Source organism: Gavia stellata, chromosome 15, assembly GCF_030936135.1.
Source record: "Gavia stellata isolate bGavSte3 chromosome 15, bGavSte3.hap2, whole genome shotgun sequence".
Lineage (NCBI taxonomy): Eukaryota > Metazoa > Chordata > Aves > Gaviiformes > Gaviidae > Gavia > Gavia stellata.
In genome coordinates, this window is record NC_082608.1 from 12998714 (window position 1) to 13023106 (window position 24393).

At 45.0% G+C, this 24393-nt stretch overlaps 1 protein-coding gene across 1 annotated transcript in view; it reads right to left on the reverse strand.

Annotated features, from left to right (window-relative positions):
• The window catches only part of WTIP (WT1 interacting protein), an 83442-nt gene that overhangs the window by 46776 nt on the left and 12273 nt on the right, over positions 1–24393 (reverse strand). Inside the window, exon 2 of the mRNA XM_059824733.1 lies at positions 4509–4610. Coding sequence (XP_059680716.1) covers positions 4509–4610 — 102 coding nt within the window. The remainder of the gene's footprint in view (positions 1–4508; positions 4611–24393) is intronic.

Consider the following 24393-nt stretch of genomic DNA (forward strand, 5'->3'; position numbering starts at 1 on the left):
TTGGAGCACACAAGCGATCTGGCATTATTGCCATTACTCTTCACAAAATCCTGTCCTGCTCTGAAATACTACCAGGAGGAATTAGATGATGAGCTTTTCAGGCAGACATTTTTCAGCTCTTGTCTTCCGTAAGCGAAATCTGCAACTGAACTCCTGCCAAAAGTAAAATTTTAGACTTAACAGAAGGGACAGTGTGTGTTGTTGCCTGAATTAATCTGTTATTTAAAATTCAGCAAAGCATGCTTACATATGAGTAATATAACATATTTAAGCACATGTCTAAGTGTTTTGCTGAATCAAGGCCTGAAAGAGGTTCCACTGGTGTTAGGGGTGAGAGAGGATTTGAATCTACGTTTAAAAACCATCCTAACAAGCTTCAGTTGTCTTCTCTAAGAGATTGTGGATAAATATCTATGGTGATCCCAAGGAAACCAGATCGCTTTGGCTTTTACATTACCTGAAGAGAATTACCTGACCTCTGAAAAAAGCTGGGGAGCATGGCTTTTTGCAGAAGGCAATTGGGGTTTACACAGAGACATAACAAAAACTGACAGAGCAAAGTTCCGAGACACTGAACTTGCTCAGTGATGGGAGCAAGGCTCAACTATCCAAAGCCTACTGAACACATTAAAGAGGCAGAAATGCAGCATTTTATTTTAAAACATAAGATGTGCCTGCTAGGTAGGTCATTTACTTTTCCTTTCCATTATTCTTCTAACCTCAGCTCACTGGCAAGATTCCCTTTTTTTGAGGAGATCCTGTGCAACTCTGAATCAATATATTACTGAGTGTTATCCCAAAGTTGCCAGAACCTTGGGAGACAATGAAGAGATTTACCATCTGAGCATTTTACCAAAACGTCTGAAGGGGACAGAAGTCTCCTGTTTATTTACCGTATCTCTGAAGTATCTCCTCATGTTTCTACGTTCATGCTCCCAAGAGCTAACCACCATCACTGCAGAAGCGCCCTCAGAACCCATCCTTGCATCCTCACACTTCTACGCTAGCAAGGCTGGAGTCCTCACAGAGATGCCTACATCTTTAAGTGTATTTTAGGTTTTCCACTTAATTACAAGCAACACAAACCCTCCAGCAATGGTGTGATATACGATGGTGGGAGTCAAAAAGGACAGCACCCTCACAGATGGCACCTGGCACTGAAACCAAAGTTAAACTCGATAGAAGTGCCTAAGAAAGGACTCTGACTCAGGCAGAATTTCCTTCTGAGGGTCTCTCCCCACTTCTCTGCATAACTGCACTTGTCTTTGCTGAGCTGAAAATACTCACTGGTGAGTGCTGAAACGAGGCCCTTGCAGGCTCCATCACTCATTATCACATTTCAGCCTGAATGGTCTCCAAACCACAACTTTTCCCAAGGGTTTGAAATACTTTTTTTTTTTTTTTTTAATTGTAGCTGGTTAAATATTGGGCCCTTATCTAAAGCAAATGTCTTCAGGTACAGAATTTTTCTTCTTTGGTTACTCTCTTTTAATTTCTAGATCCCTTACATTAAAAGGAAGACTGATAACTGCTGGAGAAGATTTTCTATCATTCTTGTTATTTGGGGAAAAAAGAAAGGCAAGCTTGTGCTCTTACTCTATCTCAGATTTCTAAGTATACATAGGAACAAGTGCATAGGAACTGTTTCAGGCAGAGAGTACTAATGTACTTCTCTACTCTCCTGTCAAAGGCTCAGAAGGAGCATTAGTCCGTGTGCTGTGACCTCTTGCCTAACAAAGGTCACCCAGTTACCTATGTATTGAATCTAAAACCTTGGCTCAACTTAAAACACTTTGCAAAGGGACATTTGGTCTTAATTCGAAAACAAAGAATAACAGAGGATCTGCCACTTCTCTTGCTATTTTGTTCCAGCAGTTAATCATCCTCATTGTAGAAGAATGGTCTTTGATTTCCTATTTGAATTGTGTAATTTCAGCCTCCAGAAAAGACCTCTCTTGCGTTTGTCTCTAGTACGTTTGAGACCACTTTCTAATGCTGTTTTATGGTAAAAGTTTTATGAGCTCCAGACACATGTCCCTCCCATCATTTTTGATACCCAAAATACACTGGGCTCTCATGATTAGCTTTTCTCCAGCCTTTGATCATCTATGCAACTCCTTTTGGACCCTCTCCAGTTTTTCCTCATCTCTTTAAAGGTGGGCACCAAAACTTGAGCGCAGAATTCGCACCTGGGTCCCACTAATGTCACACTGAAGGTAAAATTAACTCTGTTCATAAACTGCAGTACTATGAGAAGTTGGTGTTCGGTTGCTTGTACAAGATGTCCTGTAAAGCCTTTTTAGCAGCACGCTCCAGGATGCAATTCCCATAGATGGGACCTGCATGCCTCATTCCCAAGGTCTGGATCTACTGGCACCGTCCTGAACCACTCTGGTTTTCCTAAGGACCACACAGCCCCAAATAAAGTGGGAAACCAAAGAGTTAATGCAACACCCCTTTTTCAGCTATGCCCATTTTGATACTATTTTGGAGCTGAGTTGAGAGGAAAAGCTCTGCTTTTGATTCACAGTTGCACGTAGCTGAACCTAAGCTTTGATAAAGATTTTTACCTGAACTCAAGCACTACTGCCACATTAGCAGCACATCCACCTCTTCAGTGCCTAACATAAGAAGGTCCCCACACATTTCCCTTTCAATGGATTGTATTGGAGATTGCAGAGAGAAGGAAATCCAAGCCCTTCTTGCTTCCAAAACATCCTGGCGGATGATAGCTGGGCCCTCCAGCCCACGAGCAGTACAGCGAGAAGCTCAGAAGACAACCTGGAGCGCTGTTTCCTCATGCATATGCGTGACTCACGGAAAGCTGTGTGAATCACGAAATTCCACCCGCACTGTGGGGTGGGGCAAAACTACGCCCCGAACAGACATGTTTCAAGTCGCCCTATGGTAGATGTACACTGGCCACACACACCTTGCCAGGACAGTCAGAAAAGCTTGTTGTGCTTTTGAATAATTAAGTTGGGTTTGTATTTTGCTGTTAAAATACATTCCTCAGCCCTTATACATTCTTCTGAGGAACAGAGTGACCTGTGTACAGACCCCTGTGGTAACAAACACGCATCCTGACTACTTAAAAAAACCCACGCCTGCCCCAGAGAGGAAGCTGGAACTCACCCATGCAATTAGGTTAGGTTAATGTTGGCGGTGAGTGGATAGATACTATCCGCTATCATATTTTGTAATCCTCTGCTAAGCAGGATGCTGTTCACTTTGGAAGCCAGCAAAATAGCTACTCATTCACTGTCAGACTTGAGCAAAGTTGAGAGCGATCCCTGAAGGTTTGAGATGAGTTTATTCTAGAACCTGGTAATGGTCCAGAGTCATTTATAAAGGTCAGTAAATCCTACAGTCAGGTTGTAGGTTTCTTTAAACCAGTATTTATCTGTACAAATCTCAGGAGAAAAGACAACACTTTTCCTTTCACAAGTGAACTTTACAACAGTCTTTTCATTATCAACTTATTTGGTTCTATGCCAATATCTTTTACTCTTTTTCTAATCCTTAATTGATCCTTTTTATAAACAATTTACGCTCGGCATATTCTGCTCAGAGTAGATCTTTTGCTGTGTACATGTATTGCAACAAGATCTTCAACTTCCAGGCAAATATTTTCATGTATTAGGAACCTAAACAAATGTGTGTGTCTATCAAGAAAAATTACCTGACTCCTGAAAATTGAGCTCTCATACTTCCCTTGAACTCGGTGGGAATTTGTGAGCTCTCAGCAGTCACAGACAAGACACTGAGGAAGTTTCCAACTTAAGTTCACAATGCTTAAGACAAACACTTCCGAAAGTGCTGCCCTGAATTTTCCAAGTCCTGTTTCCCCGGCAAAGCTATGACTTCCCCAAACCACATACGGAATGCATCGCTTTCAGATGTGTTCAGATTAAAAGAGAAACCTAAAAAGGTCCTGAGAATGGCAAGGAGGAGACAGTGATTTACCTGCAAGTTTTCCTCTAAAAAAATAAAACATTGTAACAGCTTAAGGTGTTTCAACATGCAGTTTCTACCTGTTCTTATCACATTCAAATGTAAGAGAAAAATTTTTGAGCATCGTGTATATACAGAAACGACAAATATGCATATGCTTGACTAAAGTTACATTTGCAAACAGAAAGTGAGGGAAAATACAGTTTTGGCTGCACAATTTTATCGTTTTTCTGTAAAAATGATAAATGCACATTACAGTTCCATAAACACAAGCGATTTAAAGCATGTAGTGCTTATAACGGCCAGGTTGAAGCCATTTTGTAAATGCAGCCCTTAAAACAACCACATACTACTTTTCTCGTCTGTTGCTTAAGAAAACACCATTGAACACTTACAGATGGCAAATAAAAAACAACTTTTGAAGCTGGAGTCTTGCATGGGAATTTTGCCTCAGGAAGCAGGCACGATGAGGTCTCACACTGCACCCTGGTTGCTGCAGGAATACGTATTACAAAAGGAAGCCGCTTAATAAGGCTACGGTAGATCTGACTTACCACAAGAGCAGCACGTGAAGCAGTTGGTATGATAGAGGTTACCCATTGCCTGGCAAGCCTGGCTCGCTCCATACACACCTTTTCCACATTTTATACAAATACCTACAAAGGAGAAAGAGAAAGTTAGAACCCTCCGCAGCTCCTAAAACCAGCTCCGGCCGTTGATTCGTCAGGCCCTACATCAAGGAGCTCCTCAGCCTGAATAGATTCAAGTACCCAAGTCAGCAGCAGGCAGTTTGAGTGAAACAAATGCATGGAAATGAACCCAAAATGAAGCGGGGGGGGGGGGTGGGGGTTCTGGTGGTGTTTCAGTGCATGGAGGCTGAGGCTGGCTAAAGACAGAAATCCAAAGGAGGCAGGTGCAACGAGAGAAGACAGAAAACCCGCACACTCTCTGGAAATAACTCTGTTTGCCTGAGAAATTATTTAGGGAGACCTTCACAGCTAAGTGTTCCATTACAGTACATTCAATAATCACTAATAAAACAACAATTCAGTCCAAAACCAAAAAAATTCTCTTTGCCCCTCTCCAGCAATGCAACATCAAGAGCGTCGATCCATGGTGGAAGCCATGCAGTGCCAGGAAAATGGGTCTGTCAATCACATTTAATAATTGTTTAACTTTCCATGAATATTAGTATGTAAACTCATAAACATAACCTGGCACCTTACAAAACAGAAGAGCAAGGCTTCTACCTTCCTTATGGTCTAAGGGTAAAAATTCTGGCTGGCAGTTTTGCTTTAGCAGGGTCAGAAATTCATCTTCGCTGCCCAAGCCTGCTCTTGGTGATGCCGGGGATGACTCCCATGAAGTCCGCATGAGAACAAAGTACGAAGAGCCAACCTAGCACTGGCAAAGCCAGCGGTTAGCTCCACGCGCAGGAGACTCACAGGAAAGATCATGACTTCAGTAAGCTCTACAAAGAGGGGTTTTTGGGGTGTTATTTTGTTTGTTCTTTAAAAACCTTTTTCCTCATAGTCATAGCTTTAAGAGTCTGTTGCCTATGCATTTATTTCTATCTATGCATAGCCTCTCGGAATTCAAACCAGGGCAGGGAGATAATTCAAGAATCACTTTGCTGCTTCTGTATCCCCACAAAGAGGAAACGAAATGCTGGAGAATCGATGTCCTTCTGTCACATACTGAGGACTACTGATTTTAAGTTTTTCTGAGATGCCCATGGGTCTCTATTCGATTGTAGCAGGACAGTACATCTCAAGACAAGGCTGTGTGATTTTTGAAAATATTACAGTAGAAAGTAAAAATTCAGATTTTTGCCTCACACAACTCTATAATGAAACTGCTGTGCTCCATGTGCTGTTTGATGTCCTATTTCTACAAATGCACACAGAAACCTAGCATTAATCATTAGCATTAACAAAACTGCTAATATACTTCAGAGTCTAGGAACTAGAGAACTACAAAATTGGTCTTGAATCATCCAGAATTCTCCCCTGCTGTGCTGTGAACATTTTATACACACAAATACACAGAAAATACAAAAGCAAGCTGTTTGGGGGGAAATTAGCAGAAAAAACAAAGTTAAGCTAACAAAGCATTTGGTGTCTCTGTTCAGTTTCCATGGGCTTTGCTTTTATTCACTCCCAGTATATGAATTGGTCTAAGCTGCCATGCCAGAGAGAAAGAAATGTCATCTGTCCCCGGCAGGTAGCTGTATGGAGATGAGCAAAGCTGCAGGACAGCAGTACCCAGTAATACAGCCGAGACTTCACCCGGGCTTTCAACGAGGAAACAGTCACAGACAACATGATGCCCATGAATATCTCTGCCCCCCCCCAAGCTATTCAAGACACATTTTAAACGCTATTTCTGAAACCAAACTGTTTCAGTTCAGTGCAGCATTAACACAGCCACCTGTATGGGCTGTGTAGTGTGACCAGTTTAAATGGGATACTGTGAAGTTAAAAAAAAAAAAAAAAAACATATTTGAAGAAAAGCATCTTTTTATGCTACCAATTCAAATACTGAAATGGAAAGACCTTTCATTAAATCATGGGTTTCTTGGTGTCTCTGTCTTGTGACAGAGATTAGTCTTTCATTCAACTAGCTCAACATCCTGGCACAATGTTGCCATTTTGGACCATGAGCATATTTGTCAAATGAAACAATAATTTTAAGAACCAATAATCTATTAATAATAGATTTTTTTTAAAAAATCTTAAACCTGATTTCAATGTTTCAGTGAAGCAGGAACTGTAACTTTAATATTATCAGATACCAATGTCCCAAGCTAACCCTGTAATACAAACTAGCTGCCAGCTAGATCCATCAGTTCATTGCAAACAAAGTGTTAAGAAAATGCTGGTCCTTAGACTAGCTCAGCTCCGATATAGGGAACGGGAATTTCAGAATATTTGTTGCCTTATCCAAGGCTGTTACGTCTATTTATTTATTTATAACCTAAGGTTACGAAAAAGGTCTGCTATTTGCTATGAGTTAATAGTTAACTGCTGATGAAAGATGGTTATTGATTACTGTGGACAGTGTTGATCAGAAAAGGCGTCCCGTCAGCCAGCAGCTGCAGGAATCACTCTCAGCAGCAGCTCAGCATCCACAATCCTGCTGTCTCTTCACATACCACGAGCTCTGGCCCTGGGGCAGGAGGGGTTGCACACACAGCAGAGAACACAGGGTTCACATCTGAAACAAGTGGTCCGTTACTTCAGTGTCAGGTCCCGGTACGACGTTTCAGTTCGCTCTTGGCAGGGAAGCCAGAAAAAAGCCCTTGCAGAGCTCCCCAGCTATCCGCACCTTTCTTGCCCATCTTTTCATGCCAGCCACGTACCTGGGACTGGCAGCTATCGATTGTCTGACTGACTGTGAGGTTACGCCGAGAGATCTACCTTTTCCCATTTACACTTAATATTACTCAAAGAGGAGCAGAAATCCACAGTCTGTAATTCTCTGGCATTTCTGTCTGTGAGCTGTCATGCACAAATCTACTACAGCCATGAACCGCTTTGATAAATGAAGTTATTGCCTCATTTCTTTGCCATTACTCCACTGAATCATCAGAAGCAAAAGAAGGATTTATTGTGGATGTTAAACTTGCATCGGCCTCTCCAGCAAATTATTCGTTATGAGCAGCTGTCAGTTTGTTAACTCGTTTTCTCTAAGAGACTAGTCATTAACTCCAGGAATGAAGGACCACAGATTAGCATACTAAAAAAGCGCATGTATAATTCCAAAAGTGTATTTTGGAAAACACACATGCAGCTGTGGTGTGAGTATCGTGTGAGCTCATAACTGCCTAGGAAAAGCACTGATTACATGGCTGTTCAGGTCTGGTTTTCCACCAGTCACAGCCCAGACTGCACACTGCAAGCTTGTGAAAGCCTTGACATAACAGCTACATCACTTTTTTTTTTTGCCAGATTTAATTCCAAAGCTTGTTAAACTGCCTATGAAGAATGTTCTGTTGCAGAGCAAGCACGTCTAATTTCTTACGCTTCACTTGACATGACTTCAGATCAACCTCTTCAGTCTTTATACGATTCCTTGCCCCTCCCGACACCTCTATTCTCAGCAGCCAACTATGCCTCCAGTTCTTTAACACATCAACTGTTGCATTTCCACCCAGGTCATCAGCTCTCCTATAGATCTGGTGCCTCTCTTTAGCTAGAAAAAAGATGTTATAAGATGTTGCACATACCCAAAGTTTGCATAAAGGTTGGCTGAGCGGAGGCACAGCATCCCTTCGCTGCAGTGAAGAGATGTTTGCATCCTCACATAGTGTTTAACCAAACATGAGAGTAGAGACTGAACAAACATACTCTGTGGACCATGGGAAAAAACCACCAACAAAAACGACACTAGAAAGAGAAGGAGCTCCCAGCGACTCCCTGCTGGAGTTAGCTACAGCACATTGCCAGCGCTCCCCACACCTTTAACCAGTCCACTTCACTGAGCTTGATCGTGTCAGTCAGAACATCTCTGGACGCAACCCAGGCAAGGCTCCAGCACTGTACAGCAACACAGCCGTCAGAAGCACGATGCTCCCTGGATAACTCGTGCATTAGCAAAATGCTAGTATGAATACCTGGAGAAAATAAGACAGGTATCTTCTGATGTAGTCAATTGTTTTGCTCCAGACTCAAGAGACCAAACACAATGCCTTATAACAAGCAAAGGTATCAGCAACAACCTAGAGAAGATACTAAAGCTATACGATTTTTGTTCAGCCTGCTATAGCATACCTATAACAGTTCCCTGTAGTAGCATATATGTTACAAGAAGTTCAGTTTGGGACCTGTACATCAAAACCTGGGATGCTCTTCTGACCACGCCAGTACAGGCTGGTACTTCATACAGACTTAACCAGGTACCCAGAATTGGGAAAAAGGCAGTAGGCAAAGGTCAAACGGAGTACGTATCATGGCAGATAACCACCTTTTGGCCAGGCTTTGTCCTCAGACACGTGTGGAACTCGGCCTGTGCCTAATGCCATCCTCACTTAACCTGAAGTCAAGAGTTAGCACAAATGCAAGAAAAATGGTACCATATGGCTTCACAACTTCAGTACGCAGCAGCTGTGTGAGTCAGAGGGAGAAGAATCTGGCTATCGCACTCCTTGACAGCATGCCAGGCTCAGGGATGAGCTGCAGCTTTACTGTCTTACAGCCACACCGTATCTCCAGGATAACTGCTACATGCTGCCTACAGTAGGAAACAACCAAGCCCTGTCGTCAAGAGTTATGGTAAAGCTAAAATTAACAACTAACACATGGCACAGATGACTCCCTCCCTGCCTCTGCAGTTCTGTTCATGCTGCAGTGCTGGGAAAAGGGCGGGTGAACGTCACGCTGGACTGCTGCAATATCCCCTTTTTCCTTCTCTCCGACAGGAAAAGACCATCTCTACGTAAGTCCCCAACAAGCTTTTCCACACCTGTGGCTTAGCCAAGGTGCAGGGAAATGAAAACCTACGGCCATGAAGCGTGAAGAACAAAGGAGGAAGGAAGCCTTAACTCAGCTCAAGAAATGGAACTGCGGCAGTAGGGTCCAGCTGCAGGAGTGGGAGGTCTGTGGAGGGGCTGTGCCAGACGCCTGCAAGTGTCGCTGGCCACAGGAGGTGTTCCCACACGGGCTGCAGCGCCTGCAGCCAGTGATCTGGTGTCCGGGCAGGTTTTACACAGGGTGTTGCTACTACCTTTAAAAAAAATATTCTGCTAAGAAGCTGGGTAAACAGCAAAGCATCAGAGCTGCCCTGAGCCTGGACAGCCGCGCCACCGCTGCAGCAGTACCTGCCCGAGCTGACGGCAGCTACTGTGGAGACGTCCTGGACTGCGGCAGCTTGGATCCTGAGAGGTGACTTCAGGCGAGAAAAATGCTCCCTTCCTTCCAACAACCACAGGAGGAGGGATCTTCTGATGCACACGTCATCCCCCAGTCAGAGGCAGATCGAAGAAACAAGGCACCTACGCAGGGCGCAGGGGCAGAGCCTCTCTACCCAGCAGCCAGGCGGGAGCACGGGAGGCAGCCCGGGAAGCCCTGCCAGCCCTCACCACCATGGGTAGCTTCTCGCTGGAGGGCTTTAATTTGTCACCTGGCAGATGCCTGGCAAATGTACCAAGGCTTGAATACCCAACATAAAATCTGGTATGTACAAGTTATAAATAAATAAATACATCCTGGACACACTCAGTAGCAACGTAACAATTGCATGAAGACCTGACCTAAGCTGTCTTGTGATAGGAACAATGGAGGACTGTCTGGGTAAGCTACCAGCACTGCCCTCTCCCCCAGGGGAAGATCAGAAGACACCACAACTTGAATGAAGGTTCAAAATGACAGACTAAGAAAAGTGGGAAACGCTCAGGTAAATATTTCAAGCTCCCCTCCCAAGCCACAGCCCATCCACACCTGGCACCACGACACCCAGGAGGGACCTGACCCCATCCAGTAACACAACTCTGGCTTACAAGTACCCATACGCTCCCTGCAGTGACTGTGCTAGAGGCTGGAGTAGGTTAAACTGGACAAAGATGGGCCAAAACACGTAACACATATCACAGCTTAAGCACAGCAAGACAAGAAGTAGGCTGTGGACCAGGAAACTTTTTGCTGTCATTGTTAAACCTTACTGAGACTGCCCCGACCTTGCTTTCTTTCTCAAAGGAAGAAGGCAAAAACCCAACCAATAAACTACTTAGGCCCTTGAGATCTCTATCTGCTGACTTAAAAAGATCTCTGTCCCTTCAGCGCCTGCCTCCTACAGGAGACTTTACTCAGTTAACGTACAGGCTTGGAGCAGGAGGGATGCGTGTGGAGAACTTATTCTCAAAAATCAAAGCTTGAGATTAATTTATGTTTGGTTACAAACGCAGTGAAGGTCACATTCACTGGAAATTTTGTAGAAGCAAGCTCTAGATTCTACGTCAAGCTCCTGGAATAACCTTCATTACCTCCACTCTGCCTATTGCTTAAGAAGGCTGTGGCTCGCATAGGACAAAGCTGCTGGGAGAGGTCACGGCCACGAAGGGAGGTGCTGGGACCAGTTCCAGGAATGACAGTGCTGATCAGGACACAGGAGCTGAGCTTTACCTGCCAGCAGGTCAGCAGGGCTCGGCCTCAGCCTATTCCTACTTGCTTTGGTAAATACATGGGCCGTTCTGTTTTGTTGGAAACTTTCCAGAGTTTCAAATGTAGGGCGAGGTGATGGGCAAGAGTTTGGGAACATAGAAGGCTGTAGAAACAACTCTCAAACACCACCCTCCCCAACTCTGTATTTTAGCAGCTATGAGCCCAGGGCATGTCTGTGCTGGTGAATTAAAACACAGCAGCTCCAGGTCAGCACTGCGGAGTGGGAGATGTCATGGGAGCCAGTATCAGCTCTGATTAGCAGCTGCTGGAAACTGGAAGGCTTTTGTTACTGTTAAAGTAGATCCACCCAGTCGCACAGTGAAAGCCTGAAGCTAGCGCAGCAAATGCTTATTGCTTCATACAGTATGTGAAATTACTGCTCTGAACCATGAAATTACTGACACTATCTGCACAGAGTTCATCCTGCCTCGGCTGCAGCCGGCGTGCCTCTGCATAACTTCCCTTTGTGTGGATCTCCGACTCTGCCACGGAGCCTCCCGACGGCACAAGGCATATCACAGGCCTATTGTTCTGCACAGTGTTTTAGTTACACTGACACTTGGTTTACAAATATTCATTCATTTCTCTGCTTCTTGATTTAGTGCATGGCAGTTCCAGGATGATTTATACTTCTCACTTGGCATTTATAGAAAGATCTTTTGCTACTGAGGCAATGAACTGGAAGACCGAGTAGTTCTTGTGGCTGCTCTATCGTCTGTGCTGCTTTGGGTTGCTTTGTCTGTGATTCAGAGCTCAGCTAACTGCTCAAAGTTCATGCTCAAGCTGACAACCACAGCACAAGGGGACTTGCAAATAACTTCAGCAACTGAATTATTGATCAAAAAAAGACAGAAGAAAATGCTGCTTCTAAAACTACCCTGTGATCACTGGGATTAGCAAAGCAAGGAGACACATACAACTAGGGAGGGTACAGGAGAGCACCACTGGGAATGAATGACTTGGGAGGGAAAATCGTGTCTGCAAAGACGCTTTTCCCTGTCCTACTGCCCCTCCACTGCTAAACATCTGAATGTCTTGCTGTGGACACGCATCCTCTTACAGGCCAAAGGGACCTGGTCAACAAGGCCTTTCAGCTCAAACCACACTTATTTTGCCTGGAACATAGTGAGTGCCATCACACTTTAATTCAGTCTATTCGAGGAGTCTAAAATTTCTAGCACACTGGTGGTAGCAATCAGGTGAAGACAGGCTAGGGCCAGCAAAAACTTGAGCATGTACAACTGCTGGCAGAGGAGGACACACCACCACACCCAGAGTCGCCAGGTAAGCCCAACAGAGATACACACATCGGTCACACAGATAGCAGAAGTGAGTGATGCTCCTGCAGGTCCTAGTTTTGCTCCAGAAAGATCTAATACCAACCAAAGCTCCCCAGTGCTCCTGGGCAAACTTGTCGGGAAGCTGGTGTAGAGCACCAGAGGCATTCAGCCCAGCTATATATTCACACAGATTTAGGAAAACGGCAGATCTTCACGCTGCATACCCCAATATAATGGGCAACAGAAGAAATCGCAGTTCACAGATGGTGAGAGGAGATTTCTCAAAAAAATATTGAGGTTGCAAATGCACTCACAGATAAACATTTGGGTTTTAATTAACATGGAAACTGTCATTTCTACCAGTACTTTAATTTCTACAAGTTCGTTTAGCTGGTTGTACCAACTGGAGATCATGTGAGCTCTGGGATGAGATGCTTGTCCACGCCATTACTTTAGATTTACTCTGGCATAATGCAGGTCAGAATATGGACCTGCTAAGTTTTATTTAAGCTGTTTCCAGTGGCAGGTTTACAGACATCAAGACAGTTTTATTACAGTAAATAAACAATAAACAAAATATTTAAAGCTCGTATTTTCATCACCTTTCCTTTGTGCTTACTGATACCACACATTAATAATAGTGTATCTATCTACACATCGCAGATTTTCCTCTATAAATGACAGTGATCACAGTACAGAACCAGCCAGCTACTCTACTGTACTAGACCCCTTTTCCAGTTTCGACTTTCTTAGTTGTCTTTAGCGACCCATTTAGTTCCTCTGTCTTAGCTCTTTTCTATACAAAATGGAAGACAGTGACACCTGTGTGGTCTTCAGAGAAAAGACAGTTAAACCTTCTGAGACGACACGGAAAAGACAGAATCCATTTAAATGCTTCAGCTTAGAAAAATCTGTGCCACCACGTAACAACAGTGATACTGAAAGCACCAACAATGCAGCCCAAATACCCTGAACTCCACAGCACGTCAGACCTGAAAACATCAGCTGCACAGACGTCAAGTTGGAGAGACTTTTCATTACATTCTCCTGACATTGCACGTATGAGTCATCACTCTAATATATGGCAGAAAAAGGTCATATATTACAGCTGCCTTCCTTGACATATTTAAAACGGGTTCATGATTAAACAGGGAGACTAGTCTAAAAGTTTCCAGGTGCACTTTTCTATTTTCTTAGATAACGGTCTATTTCCAGAATGAGCATGACAGTCTGGAAAAGGCACAGCATTACGTAACCACATTTGGTTATAAATTTAGTGCTTGGGCACTGCTTGTGGAAGGAGCTGCTAACATCCACAGCAGCCCCACATTTCCACCACCCACCCCGCAAAGGTGCCACTGACACCAGCTCGCTAGTTCTCACCTGCCACATGGAGGTTCTTTATCATTTCCGAAGTATAAATAGGTTTTAAACAAAAGCATGCACATAGGTAGGTATTATACCAAGTTATTTAGACAGACGAAACTATTCGCTTAAGGAAAGCTGGAAATTACTTAAAAACCTCTGTCACCCTCCGAACCAGTTTGTTTTCAGTCACTGCAAGTCAAGTGACTCAAGGATGCTTTGAGAACATGAGGAGGAGGGATATATACCTTCCTGTAAGGACATCCTGCAGGAACAGCAATTTCAGAAAGTCAGTTGCCATAGGTTTCTCCCACCTTCAGCTCATGTAAACTTTCAGTTCTAAACTACCTGTCCTGGCAAGCCTCACCTTCCCTGCCTTGGCTACAGTGAAAACCCCAGTCTTCTCCGCAGCTGTAAGGCCCAGTGCAGGGAGGTGCTCAGTGCTAGTGCAAACAGCCACACTCCCCCACCCCAGCAGGGCAGGAAGCCTCTCAGACCATAAGAAAAGCCTGTCCTGATCCAGCAAGCTGAAAACCCTTGGGACAGCTGGTCAAATACAGCACTAACGACATGTAAACAGGATATTCTAATTTTGCCTCCTCCACCTCCGGGAAACAGTAATACTACATGCTATGTATGTAGGCTCATTTCCTTCCTACGGATCCAACTTGGGGGGGGGGGGCGGGGAGTAAAAAATCAGAAAATCAACACACTGCCAACTTCCACAGCAAAATGAGGCTTCTACAAACCTGGGCAGTCCCATGTGTTCAGCTGCTCTCCACCGCAGACCTAAGGCAGACAAGTGCTGGTTGTTCCAGGCTTTAGTCAGATTCCTGTCTGCAATGATTCTTACAAGAGGTTAACTCTGAGCTTTGCATAACCATGAAAGGACCTGAGCTCCATTTTCACCTTCGGTGAGTTGCTCTCCAAGGCAGCCGCTGCCAGCCAACACCGCTCAGACCCACAGGAGCGGGCTGATCTCACTTCGTTCAATAGCAACCCTTCCACTGCGATGGGCACCAGCGCTGCAGTAGATGAGGCCGTGCTGCAATGACTGAATAAATCCAGCTTTACAACTCTTAGCACTGTATAAAAAGATGCCACACAGTGTAAAGTACTGATGGTTAACTTCATATTGGCTGGATTTCTGCTAGGTCAGGTATCGTCTGTCTGGGCTGCTCTGACTTTTTGCTGGATCAGGTATTGTCAGTTCCGGATCAGGTAACAGTCTGCTCTCCAGCAGCTGGCGTGAACTCCAGGGTACGTGGCCTGCCTGGCTAATTCAACAGAAATGTGAACACGTGCTTGATCCACATCCAATTAGTATCGATGAATGATCCAGAAATGCACAAATATCACATTCAGGACCATCCCTCTCCCCTGCTTTGCCCCTGACTGTCTCGCTCATCTTGACACAAAATGGGAACAAAGTAAGTATACAAGGCCAGAAAATTAGAAAAAAGGAGTAGAGATAGTTTTCTCAGATTAAAACAGTGAGGAACAGGCATGGTCATAGCACTCAGCTAAGAAGTATGCATAGTAGTCTCTGCTTATGCACTCAGTTATAGCCTGTTTCCCACCTAGTGATAAACCATCACCCAGAGTTAGTAGACTGCATGCCTAGAAACACACTTGGTTTTTTTACTACCCACCTTTTATATTCTCAAGAACAGACCAATGGTAGAAGTGCCTGGCTCCTCTGCAAAAAGCTGGGCACAGAGGAAAAAAAACGTACAAGACGCTGATCAGCGAGCTATCCCAGAAAAAACATGGCAAAAAAGGCAAACCCCAACTGTAATGGGGTTTTGGCATCATCTGCTCTTTTCTCAACCTGCCCACTGCACCTGCAGCCAAACCCTTGGCCCATAACCTCTACCAAGAAACCTGCAACCACTTAGTCAAAGTGCTAAGCCGCTCCTATTAAAGAACATGTGTCCTGCGATAGCACTTGGCACGGAGATGCAAACACTGAAATACGCTTTGGCCTCAGTGGCTAATGTCGAATGCTATTTGCTTGAGGGAAGAAAGGATTTATCTTTCTAAATGATCGCTGTGCATAGCGCTGGCACAGACGCCCCAGTGCCTAACAAGTCCTGTCTTCACAAAACAGATGCCGGCAGCTGCCAACCAGCCCTCAGCGCTGCGGGACCCAAATGCACATCACAGTAGGCCTGTTCCCAGAACTAGCACTGGGTGCCTTCTCCACACCCACCCTGCTCACCATCTCCATGCCAAGATGGCAAGGCATCCTCTTTTTAAGCCGAATTTTGGAAGACGGACTCCATTTCTTGTGCAGCTGGATGCCAGAGTCAAGTCAAAGTGGTGAACAAGAGGCGAGACGCTCTTCTCTCCCAGTCCTGACATCCCATTAGCCTCTCGAGCATCCCACCACCCAGACATCACTCATTTAGTCAGTAACTCATCGGCTCCACCACCCACAGTCATCAGACAGCAAAGGAGCTGTAGCTAATTTTTTTGCACACTTACAAAAATACAATTAAAGCACAGTTATGGAACAAACACCACCAGGACAATTATCGATTAAAAATCTTCTAGATGCAGCAAAAACAAAACTCAAGAACTGCAAAACCAGGGAAAGAGTGAGCAGACAGAAAAGACCAAAGGGTTAGGAGGGTAATTTTCCACCTTGTTAGTTACAGCAAACATCTCCAAACAATGTGATCTTATGCAATTTATCAGCCAAACCTCCCTTCTCCATTTTGAAAGGTTACACAAACTGGTGAAATGTTAGTTAATTTATGTCTTAGAGGACCAGCTATAAAATAACAGAAACATGTAATCTTCTCGTAATTATAAAGTCAACACTTAACTGATATGAGAAGCCTCTATTCAGAGCAGCTAAAAGGAGCATTCATTCCTCTTTACATCATCCCTTCAGTGTTATGTCTTGATGCAATTTTCAACAGCAGGTGAAATCACTAAAAATTGGAAACTGTGTGAAAAATTTTCCTCTATCTGGTTTTAATTAAAATACCCAGCAAAACACAGAGGAGTGATAAAGAGAGGTAACCCTTTCCACCTCAATTGCGCTGCCTGTTCATCGTTACAGAGCCCAGCGGAAACCCCATGCGCAACGTCAGTGGTAAATATTTTCCCTACTATTAAAGCAGCGGTTCAGATTAGGATCATGACAAAAGCAATAAAAGATAATTCACATCTGATTATGACCTATGTGGAAGGTGTTTTGTGGCCTTTTAAGCTTCCGAAGGTCCACCTGAGAAGCAGGTACCAGAGGGGCTGCTATTGGGAAAACCAGATGAGACCCCAGCTGCCCCATGGGTTCACATCACAGCAGTGGGACCTTCTGTCTGGGCACTGGGTGAGAGCTGGTGCCTCTCCCACCTGAGACTTACCCACACCAGAAGCTAACACAACCCACTCCTAACCCTCCAGGCCCCGTGGTCCCCTGTTTAGACACAGCTCTCATGGGCAAACTGCCCAGATACCAGGGATATGAAGTGCATGGACAGAGCACGGGGGCACCCAGCTCCTAGGTGGATGTCCAGGGCACACATTCAGCTTCGGTATTCCCATGCTCCAAGACGGTCGGGTCTGAACACCAGCTCAAGATGCTGTTGACTTGCTTTCCCACAGGGGCACACTGCTGGTTCCTGTTCAGTAGGAGCCCAGAGGGCCCTTCTGCAGAGCTGCTCTCCAGCTCATAGCGTTGTACGAGGGATGTTGCTCCCCAGGTGCAGGACTCGCCCTTTCCCTTCACGTTTCCCTCCCTTCTGGAGGTTCCTGTTAGCCTATTTCTCCAGCCTGTCCAGGTCCTGCTGAATGACAACACATAGACCTAGTCTATCAACCACTCCTCCCCAGTGCAGTACAATCGCAAACTTGCTAGGGGTGTACTCTGTCCCATCACCTAGCTCATTAATGAAGATGTTCAACAGTATTGACCCCTGTATCGACTTCTGAGGTGCAACACTAGTGACTGGCCTCCGACTCTACCTCATCCTGCTGGTCACGACTCTTTGAGCCCAGCAGCTCAACCAGTTTTCAGTCCGTCTCACAGTCCACTTACCTAGTCTGTACTCCATCAGTTGGTCTAGAAGGATGTTATGGGCAACAGTATCAAAAGCTTTGCTAAAGCTGAGATCAACAACATCCACTGCTCTCTCCTTATTCACCAAGCTTTTCATCATAGAAGGCCACCCCAGTACCCCTGGCCCCATACTTCCTAGTCTTCCTTGTGCTTATACATCTGCAGAAGCACTTCTTGACCTTCACATCTTTCACCAGACTCAGCTCCAGGCAAGCCCTGGCTCTCCTGACCCCATGTGTGCCCAGAGAGTGTTTTTATATTCTTCCCAGGTCACCTGTTCCTGCTTCCACCTCTCATATACATTTCCTTTTAATTTCTTTCTTAGGAGCTCCTTGCTCATCCATGCAGACCTCCTGTCCCTCTTGCTTGACTTCCTGCATATCAGGACAGACCACTCCTGAGCTCAGAAACAGCAATCCTTGAAAAATCAACCAGCTCTCCTGGACCCCTTTTCTCTTCTTCCTAGCTACTTCGTAACTCCTTTAAGTCAGTAAGGTACAGAATTTATATATGCAATAGCCTAAGTCAGGACAGTCTACAGGAATGCTCTCCCATATTGTACGTACTAGTAGAGACTGGACTTCAGTTTTCAAGTAAAGCTTGCCCTAACTAAATTCACAACAAGATGACATGGGTAAGTAAAGAGCTACCTGTGAATATTTACACATTCAACTCCTACTTAGAGATTTAACTCCCCAGTGGATTCTCTTTAGACTTTCAAATAAGCATAAATGCATTTCTGAGTCTGACCTTTAATCAAAACATTCAGGATCAGTGTGTAAATCACTCAGTTGGGATTTTCCTTCTCACGTGCTAAATCACTGCAGCACGACCTAATTCAACCATTCCCTTAATTGCAGCAAAGCCCTTTTGGAATCTCTCCTTTCACTGTGCTCCCTTTAAAAAAAAACAACCAACTCGCAAAACTTCTCCTTTGAAAACCAGCTAAAAGAATTAATGTATTTGTTGTTTGCGGGTCTTTTTGCTTTTTTTTAAATTACTAGAGCCTTTGTTTCCAGATGAATCTAGCTTCTTCTGTAATTATGCCCATGGAAATAAGGATAGCTTTTACCAAATCTATGAAGAATCTCTCTACTGTGCCATCTCTGTAAGGTTAAGAGGGAAGTACAGAGTTGGTACTGAGCTGGTGCCTTTGAGAGATGAAGGATTTTACCATTTCTGGAGAAGAACTATTTGTCCAATTGAGAGAAGGAATCATTGTTTATCCTCAATGAAAGCAGGTTCTGTTTCAATCTAGTACCAGTCACAAAAAGTGGTTGTCTTCCATCATAGCCAGAAAGAGATAGATGTCTCTTCAAGCAAAGCAAGAAAAACCAAGCAATCACTACAGTTGTTCCCCATTGTTTTTCATCTGATGGGAACCACAGCTTTTACCTTGCAGTGGTGTCAGTGACTCAAGCTGACAGGAATGGCTCGTGCAACTCTCTGTCAGGGAGAACACAGGATGAACATGCATCCTTTTCCCTATCTTTTCCTTGAACCAACATATATGGTGTAAAGATGTGTGATATCACGTAAGAGTTAGCTGAGCAACTTACATTGTACCTAGAAAAAAAGCTGTGTTCCTCTACAGTACTAGGTTTAAATGCTGGCAGGTATCTCAGTCCTTTACCTGCTTAAGTAGGTAATATCTAAGCATCTGCTGACAGCAGAAGGACCTTCAATTGAGACCTGAAATACTGGATGTCCCCCAGCCTCCAACCTCTTCTTTCCCTGTATAATATTGCTCAGCGCACTACTTGCTACTATTTCTCAATGACCTGATCCTAGAGCTCTAAGAGATGAAAACTTGAAATACTTTATTTCTATTTAGGATCAAGCATGTGGACAGTCCTCCGTTCAAATCTACACTCCAGACTGCACAGAACAGAACAACTTTATCTCACCTTCACCCCCCCACCCCAGCTTAAAAGTTAGTGCCCTGGCCCTGAGCTGCAGGATAAAAACAAACGTGCAACTATTTGTTATGAAATGGTCACACTTGACCTTGGAGTCAGTCTTACTCTACTTTAGACCCCAAGACAATGCTTATTCTGTTCTCTTAAGTCAACTGCTTGGTGAGAAACTGCAAGCTGCACAGTCCAAAAAAATTCAAACAACAATTTGTTCGCGGCTTTATTGAATACTTTTTATGGCTGGTAACTAGTTTTTTCAGAACAGTAGTGTCACAGGTAGAAACGATGTGTGCAGAACTGAGCCTGCACCAGCAGTGTACCCAGGTCCCAGCTGCTGACCTTTCTTCAAAACAGGAATGTCTACTGTTTAGGGAGATGTTTTTACAAATGATTGCCAGCTGGGTGTGTAGTTCTTGTCCTTCGAGGAGGGAAGACTCCCATCAATCTCACTGCAGTTTGGTTGCAGTCCTAATACAATTTAAAGCACATAAGCAAAATAAAACTTAGAACCTAACACTTCCCAACAGTGCCCCCGTAATTTGGTTCTGTACTCCAAATAAAAACAAAGTGGTTTTACAGCCACTTTCAGCTCAGCCCTGGTGCTGGCAGTTATGGACCAACAAACAACGCCTTGATACAGCAAAAGCCTAGAAAACGGCGGGGGGGGGGGGGGGAGCAAATGCACAGGCAAAGCTTCATAATAAAGGTGAAATAACACATTTCTCAAAAATTTAAGCAAGTATTGCCACATATTTGCCAGAGATCTCAGCAGCCCCCCTCTCCTTTTTTGAAACAAAGTTCTCTTGCATTTTATACCTTGGTTAGGAACATTAATTTAAAAGCTCCCCAAAGGCACATGTGGGCGAGCTGCCCAGTCGCAGTGGGCACTCCCAGAGCGACCCACCCTCTGAAGAGCCATTCTGCCCCCCCCCCCACTGCTGCATGCCTCTTCCTCTCTGCTTTTAAATATCATAGTGAAATTCGTGGCAACCTTGAGGGACCAGAGCAGCTACCTCCTTGTAGAAGCCATGGTCCTTGTACAAGCCTGCACAGGCCTTGTACTTGCAGGTTGAGAGGGGACAGGAGTTAAGGCAGAGACAACCGCCACCCAAAAGATCAGAAGAGAGGAACCCTGACTATTGGGATCAGCTGGTGCACATCATCCTCACCCAACCACACGGGCTGGAAGAGTTGGAGGAAGAAACACTTGGGTGCAAAAAGGGAAAAATTCTTGCATCACTTGTTACCCTAACATCTGTGGCTTCAGGGTCAGCTGATGTTTGTGCACGCCCATGTGCTCTCAGCAGCAGCCCAGAGCCTACCTACCCTCGCCCCACTAGTGCTGCTGCCCCTGACCTCCGGTTCCCATGGGCAGGATTCAGCTCCATGCTGAAAGTCCCCAGGAACGACATACAGCGCTGTTGGTGGACAGGGCAGTGAGGTCCACGAGTCCCCCGTTCTGCTCCGACCCAGCCGCAGTGGCCTTCAGCAGCCCCTCAGCTTGTCGTCCTACCTGCAGAGCAGGGTTAGAAATTCCCCATGCTGGCACACTGTGCGGACCGACCTATTTGGAACAAAAAAGCTCTAAGCCAATACTCATTATCTGTGGGATACTTTGTCAGAAAAACGAAAGAAAGTACTTTCCCCAGACCTTGCAATGCACCCTTTCTCTGACCTTGCAATAATCTAACACTGGGTTTCCCAATCTGCCAGTCTTCAACCAAGCAAAACACCCAGTAATTTCAAAGGAAGTTCTGCCCACAAAGGAGTCCAAGATTTGGCCTTAAGCTCAGGAGCTGGCGTATTTTGTTTTGTGCTTTTTTCTTTCACGAGCTACAGAAATAAATTAGATGGACACAAGTGAGACAGGGTGCCCACCCAGAGCCAGGCCACCGCTGCGGCCAGATGGGTCCGAGCTGCTCCCCGCTCCTGCCCGTCGTCACTCCCGCCACCCTCGCAGGGAAGCCAGGCGAAGAGCCTGCAAGGTGGGGAGCAGAGGAAAGGTGAGCTTCACACCCTTGGCACACCAGGAAGCTGATTTGCAAGTCTGCACTTGGAGCATCCTCAAAGTATTTTCTTTGTGAATAAATGCAAATCAGCCTCTGGAGATCACCTCTTTCTGGGCTGGTTCTTCACCAGCCTGAACTCCTCACAGGTATGGAACAGGGGCTGAGAAAGCCTTTTCCCAAAAGAATAGCATCAATTTACTCTTACACAGCATGCAAGGCTGTTTCTGCCTAACCCAAGCTACCCCTTCTCTTTTCTCCTTTTCCTAATAGGTCAGAAAAGTGGTTTTTATTTTTTTTTTTTTTTAAAAAAAAAAAAACCAAAACAGAGTGTGGTCTGGCACTCCCAAGTCCTTCCACCCCAAGGCACAAGGGCTCTCTGAAACTCTAGGGCAACATGGGATTTGGTGAGTGAATTGCCATGCCTTCACCCTGCCAGAAACTACAGCAAGGGGCAAACCTTGCCTTGCGCCTGCCCTGTGCTGCAGTCAAAGCTCCAAGCCCAAACCTGCTGTGGATTTGATTTTTTTCCTCTCTCTGAATTGGGCAGTGACCTGCTTTGCAGGTGTTGCTTGTGTGGCTGCCAGGAAGCCCTGCATCACTCTCCAAGACCGGGCAACACCTCCCAGCACAGCCGCTCTCACCAGCCTTGCACAGGAATGTCTCCCTCAAAACTAACATACAGAAATAAGACTGGGAGATGCTGCTTCCAGGCCAAGCAAAACAGCAAGCTTTTTTATAACTGTTTGCAAAACAGCATCTGAGACAACACCTGATGGCCACCAAAATTTCAGGAAAAAACACTAAGTATCAGTAAGCAGGGACTATTGTTTTGCTGCAAAAAAGGCAACCAAAGGAAAAACGTGGCAGCAGTACCCAGAGCCACCAGCACTTCATTCACAGCACGCACAGCGTCAAGGCACTCTCTATAACCACTTGCAGATCAGAGGCAACAGGTGTCATAGGCATCACCCACATCGGTACCTGTTCCTCTGCTCTGTACACCCTCAACAGACTTAGGTCTTGATACCTTTAAGTGACTTCTGTTCTGGGCAGAAGACAACAAGGAGAAGAAAAGCAGAGGATGCAGAACTCCACTTCTGGACAAAACTCTACCCCACCTCGCCAAAACCACGCGCACAGAAAAGACAGGTTCAGTCTCTGAATCTGGTCTCTTCACACCGACACTTCAGCGCCCCGAGATGGTGGGATCCCAGATTCTGCAAGGAGAAGCTTTCCCAGGATTCACACGCATCTTCCATAAACCCATCTCCTGCGAGCAAGCGGAGTGACTTGGGAACTCAGTGTCGATAGCTGGCTTTGTACAAGCTTAAGGAGGTCAGCAGGACTTAACAGAGCATTATAGCCCTCTTTCGCACCATTGACTCCACCTGCTCTTTGTTATTTACGTTATAATTTGCAGAAAATTGGTGTCTATCTGTCCAGATACCAAGTTCCCAGGCAACCTGCACGTTGCTTTTACAGCCAAAGCAGCCATATACCCAACAGCTCCACAGCGGATACATCCTGGGAGGTACAGAGGTGGCTGGGCAGGGCAAGCAGAGAAACATGGCAAGGGTAAAACACAGATGTGCATTTACTTATTCCCTGATCTCTGTGGTGTAATAAATACAACTAGAGACGAGTCCAAGCTGTCAGAAACAAGTCAAACATGGCCCCCCATGACCTAAATAAACAGGACTGTCACGAATGAGGGAGGTCTGGATTTATCAGGTAAGTGTCCCATTTTCTAATTAAAAGTTTAATTACTTAATACCTTGTATGGATTTTGAGATGTCTCAAGGTTTTTTTCTGAGTTAAGACACTAAGAGCTGCTCCTGAGCTGCAGGGGTTTTCCACCAGAGAAGCGCATCACCTGCTGTGAACCGCTGGCACTTCACAGGGCTGCGCTGCACAGGCTCGGCCCTGCTCTAGCTGGGAACAGGTACAACAAGCCAACACGCTTTCCGAGACGACCAGCTACTGACCTATACTTCAGAAAATTACATGCTCATTTCTCAAACCAGCTCAAAATCTGGACTCTAACACACTTGATTGTTGTGCAGCTCTGGTTTCTATTGAGCGTTTAGATCTGGGAAACATGGCTTTGATTAAAAACGGGCAACCCACCAATTGCAGAGAATTTTCACATAACTGCTTGGCAAAAAAAGAGCTGCAACAGTTATTAGCCATTCATCAAAACTTCTGCCTTTCCCCTGAGGAATTACCTGTTTCCCCCATCTACACCTGAGAACTGGGATGCTCAAGGTTAACAGCATGGCAACTGTCACAACACAGAGAAAAACATCAACAGATCCAAGGTTTCACCAATTACAGCTCTTTCCGCTGCTTGGTATAAACAGTTGTTTTGTCTCAGCTGATGTTGGGCTCCAGTATCATTTGCTTCTTCCAGCTTTTTCATTTTATTTTTTTTTTAAATAAACAAAACCAAAAATCAACATTCTCTTTGAACTAACTTAGTTATGGAGAGGTGGAAAGAAGAGTGACAGGTGAGACAGTCCACAGAGACCATAGGTCTAATCCTGCTGCGTTTCATGTCGATGACAAGAACAGGCAGGGCAGCAGACAGCAGCACGTGGCGGGGTTAGCATGCTTTTTTGAGCGGAGGAAAGCATGGATAAGCAG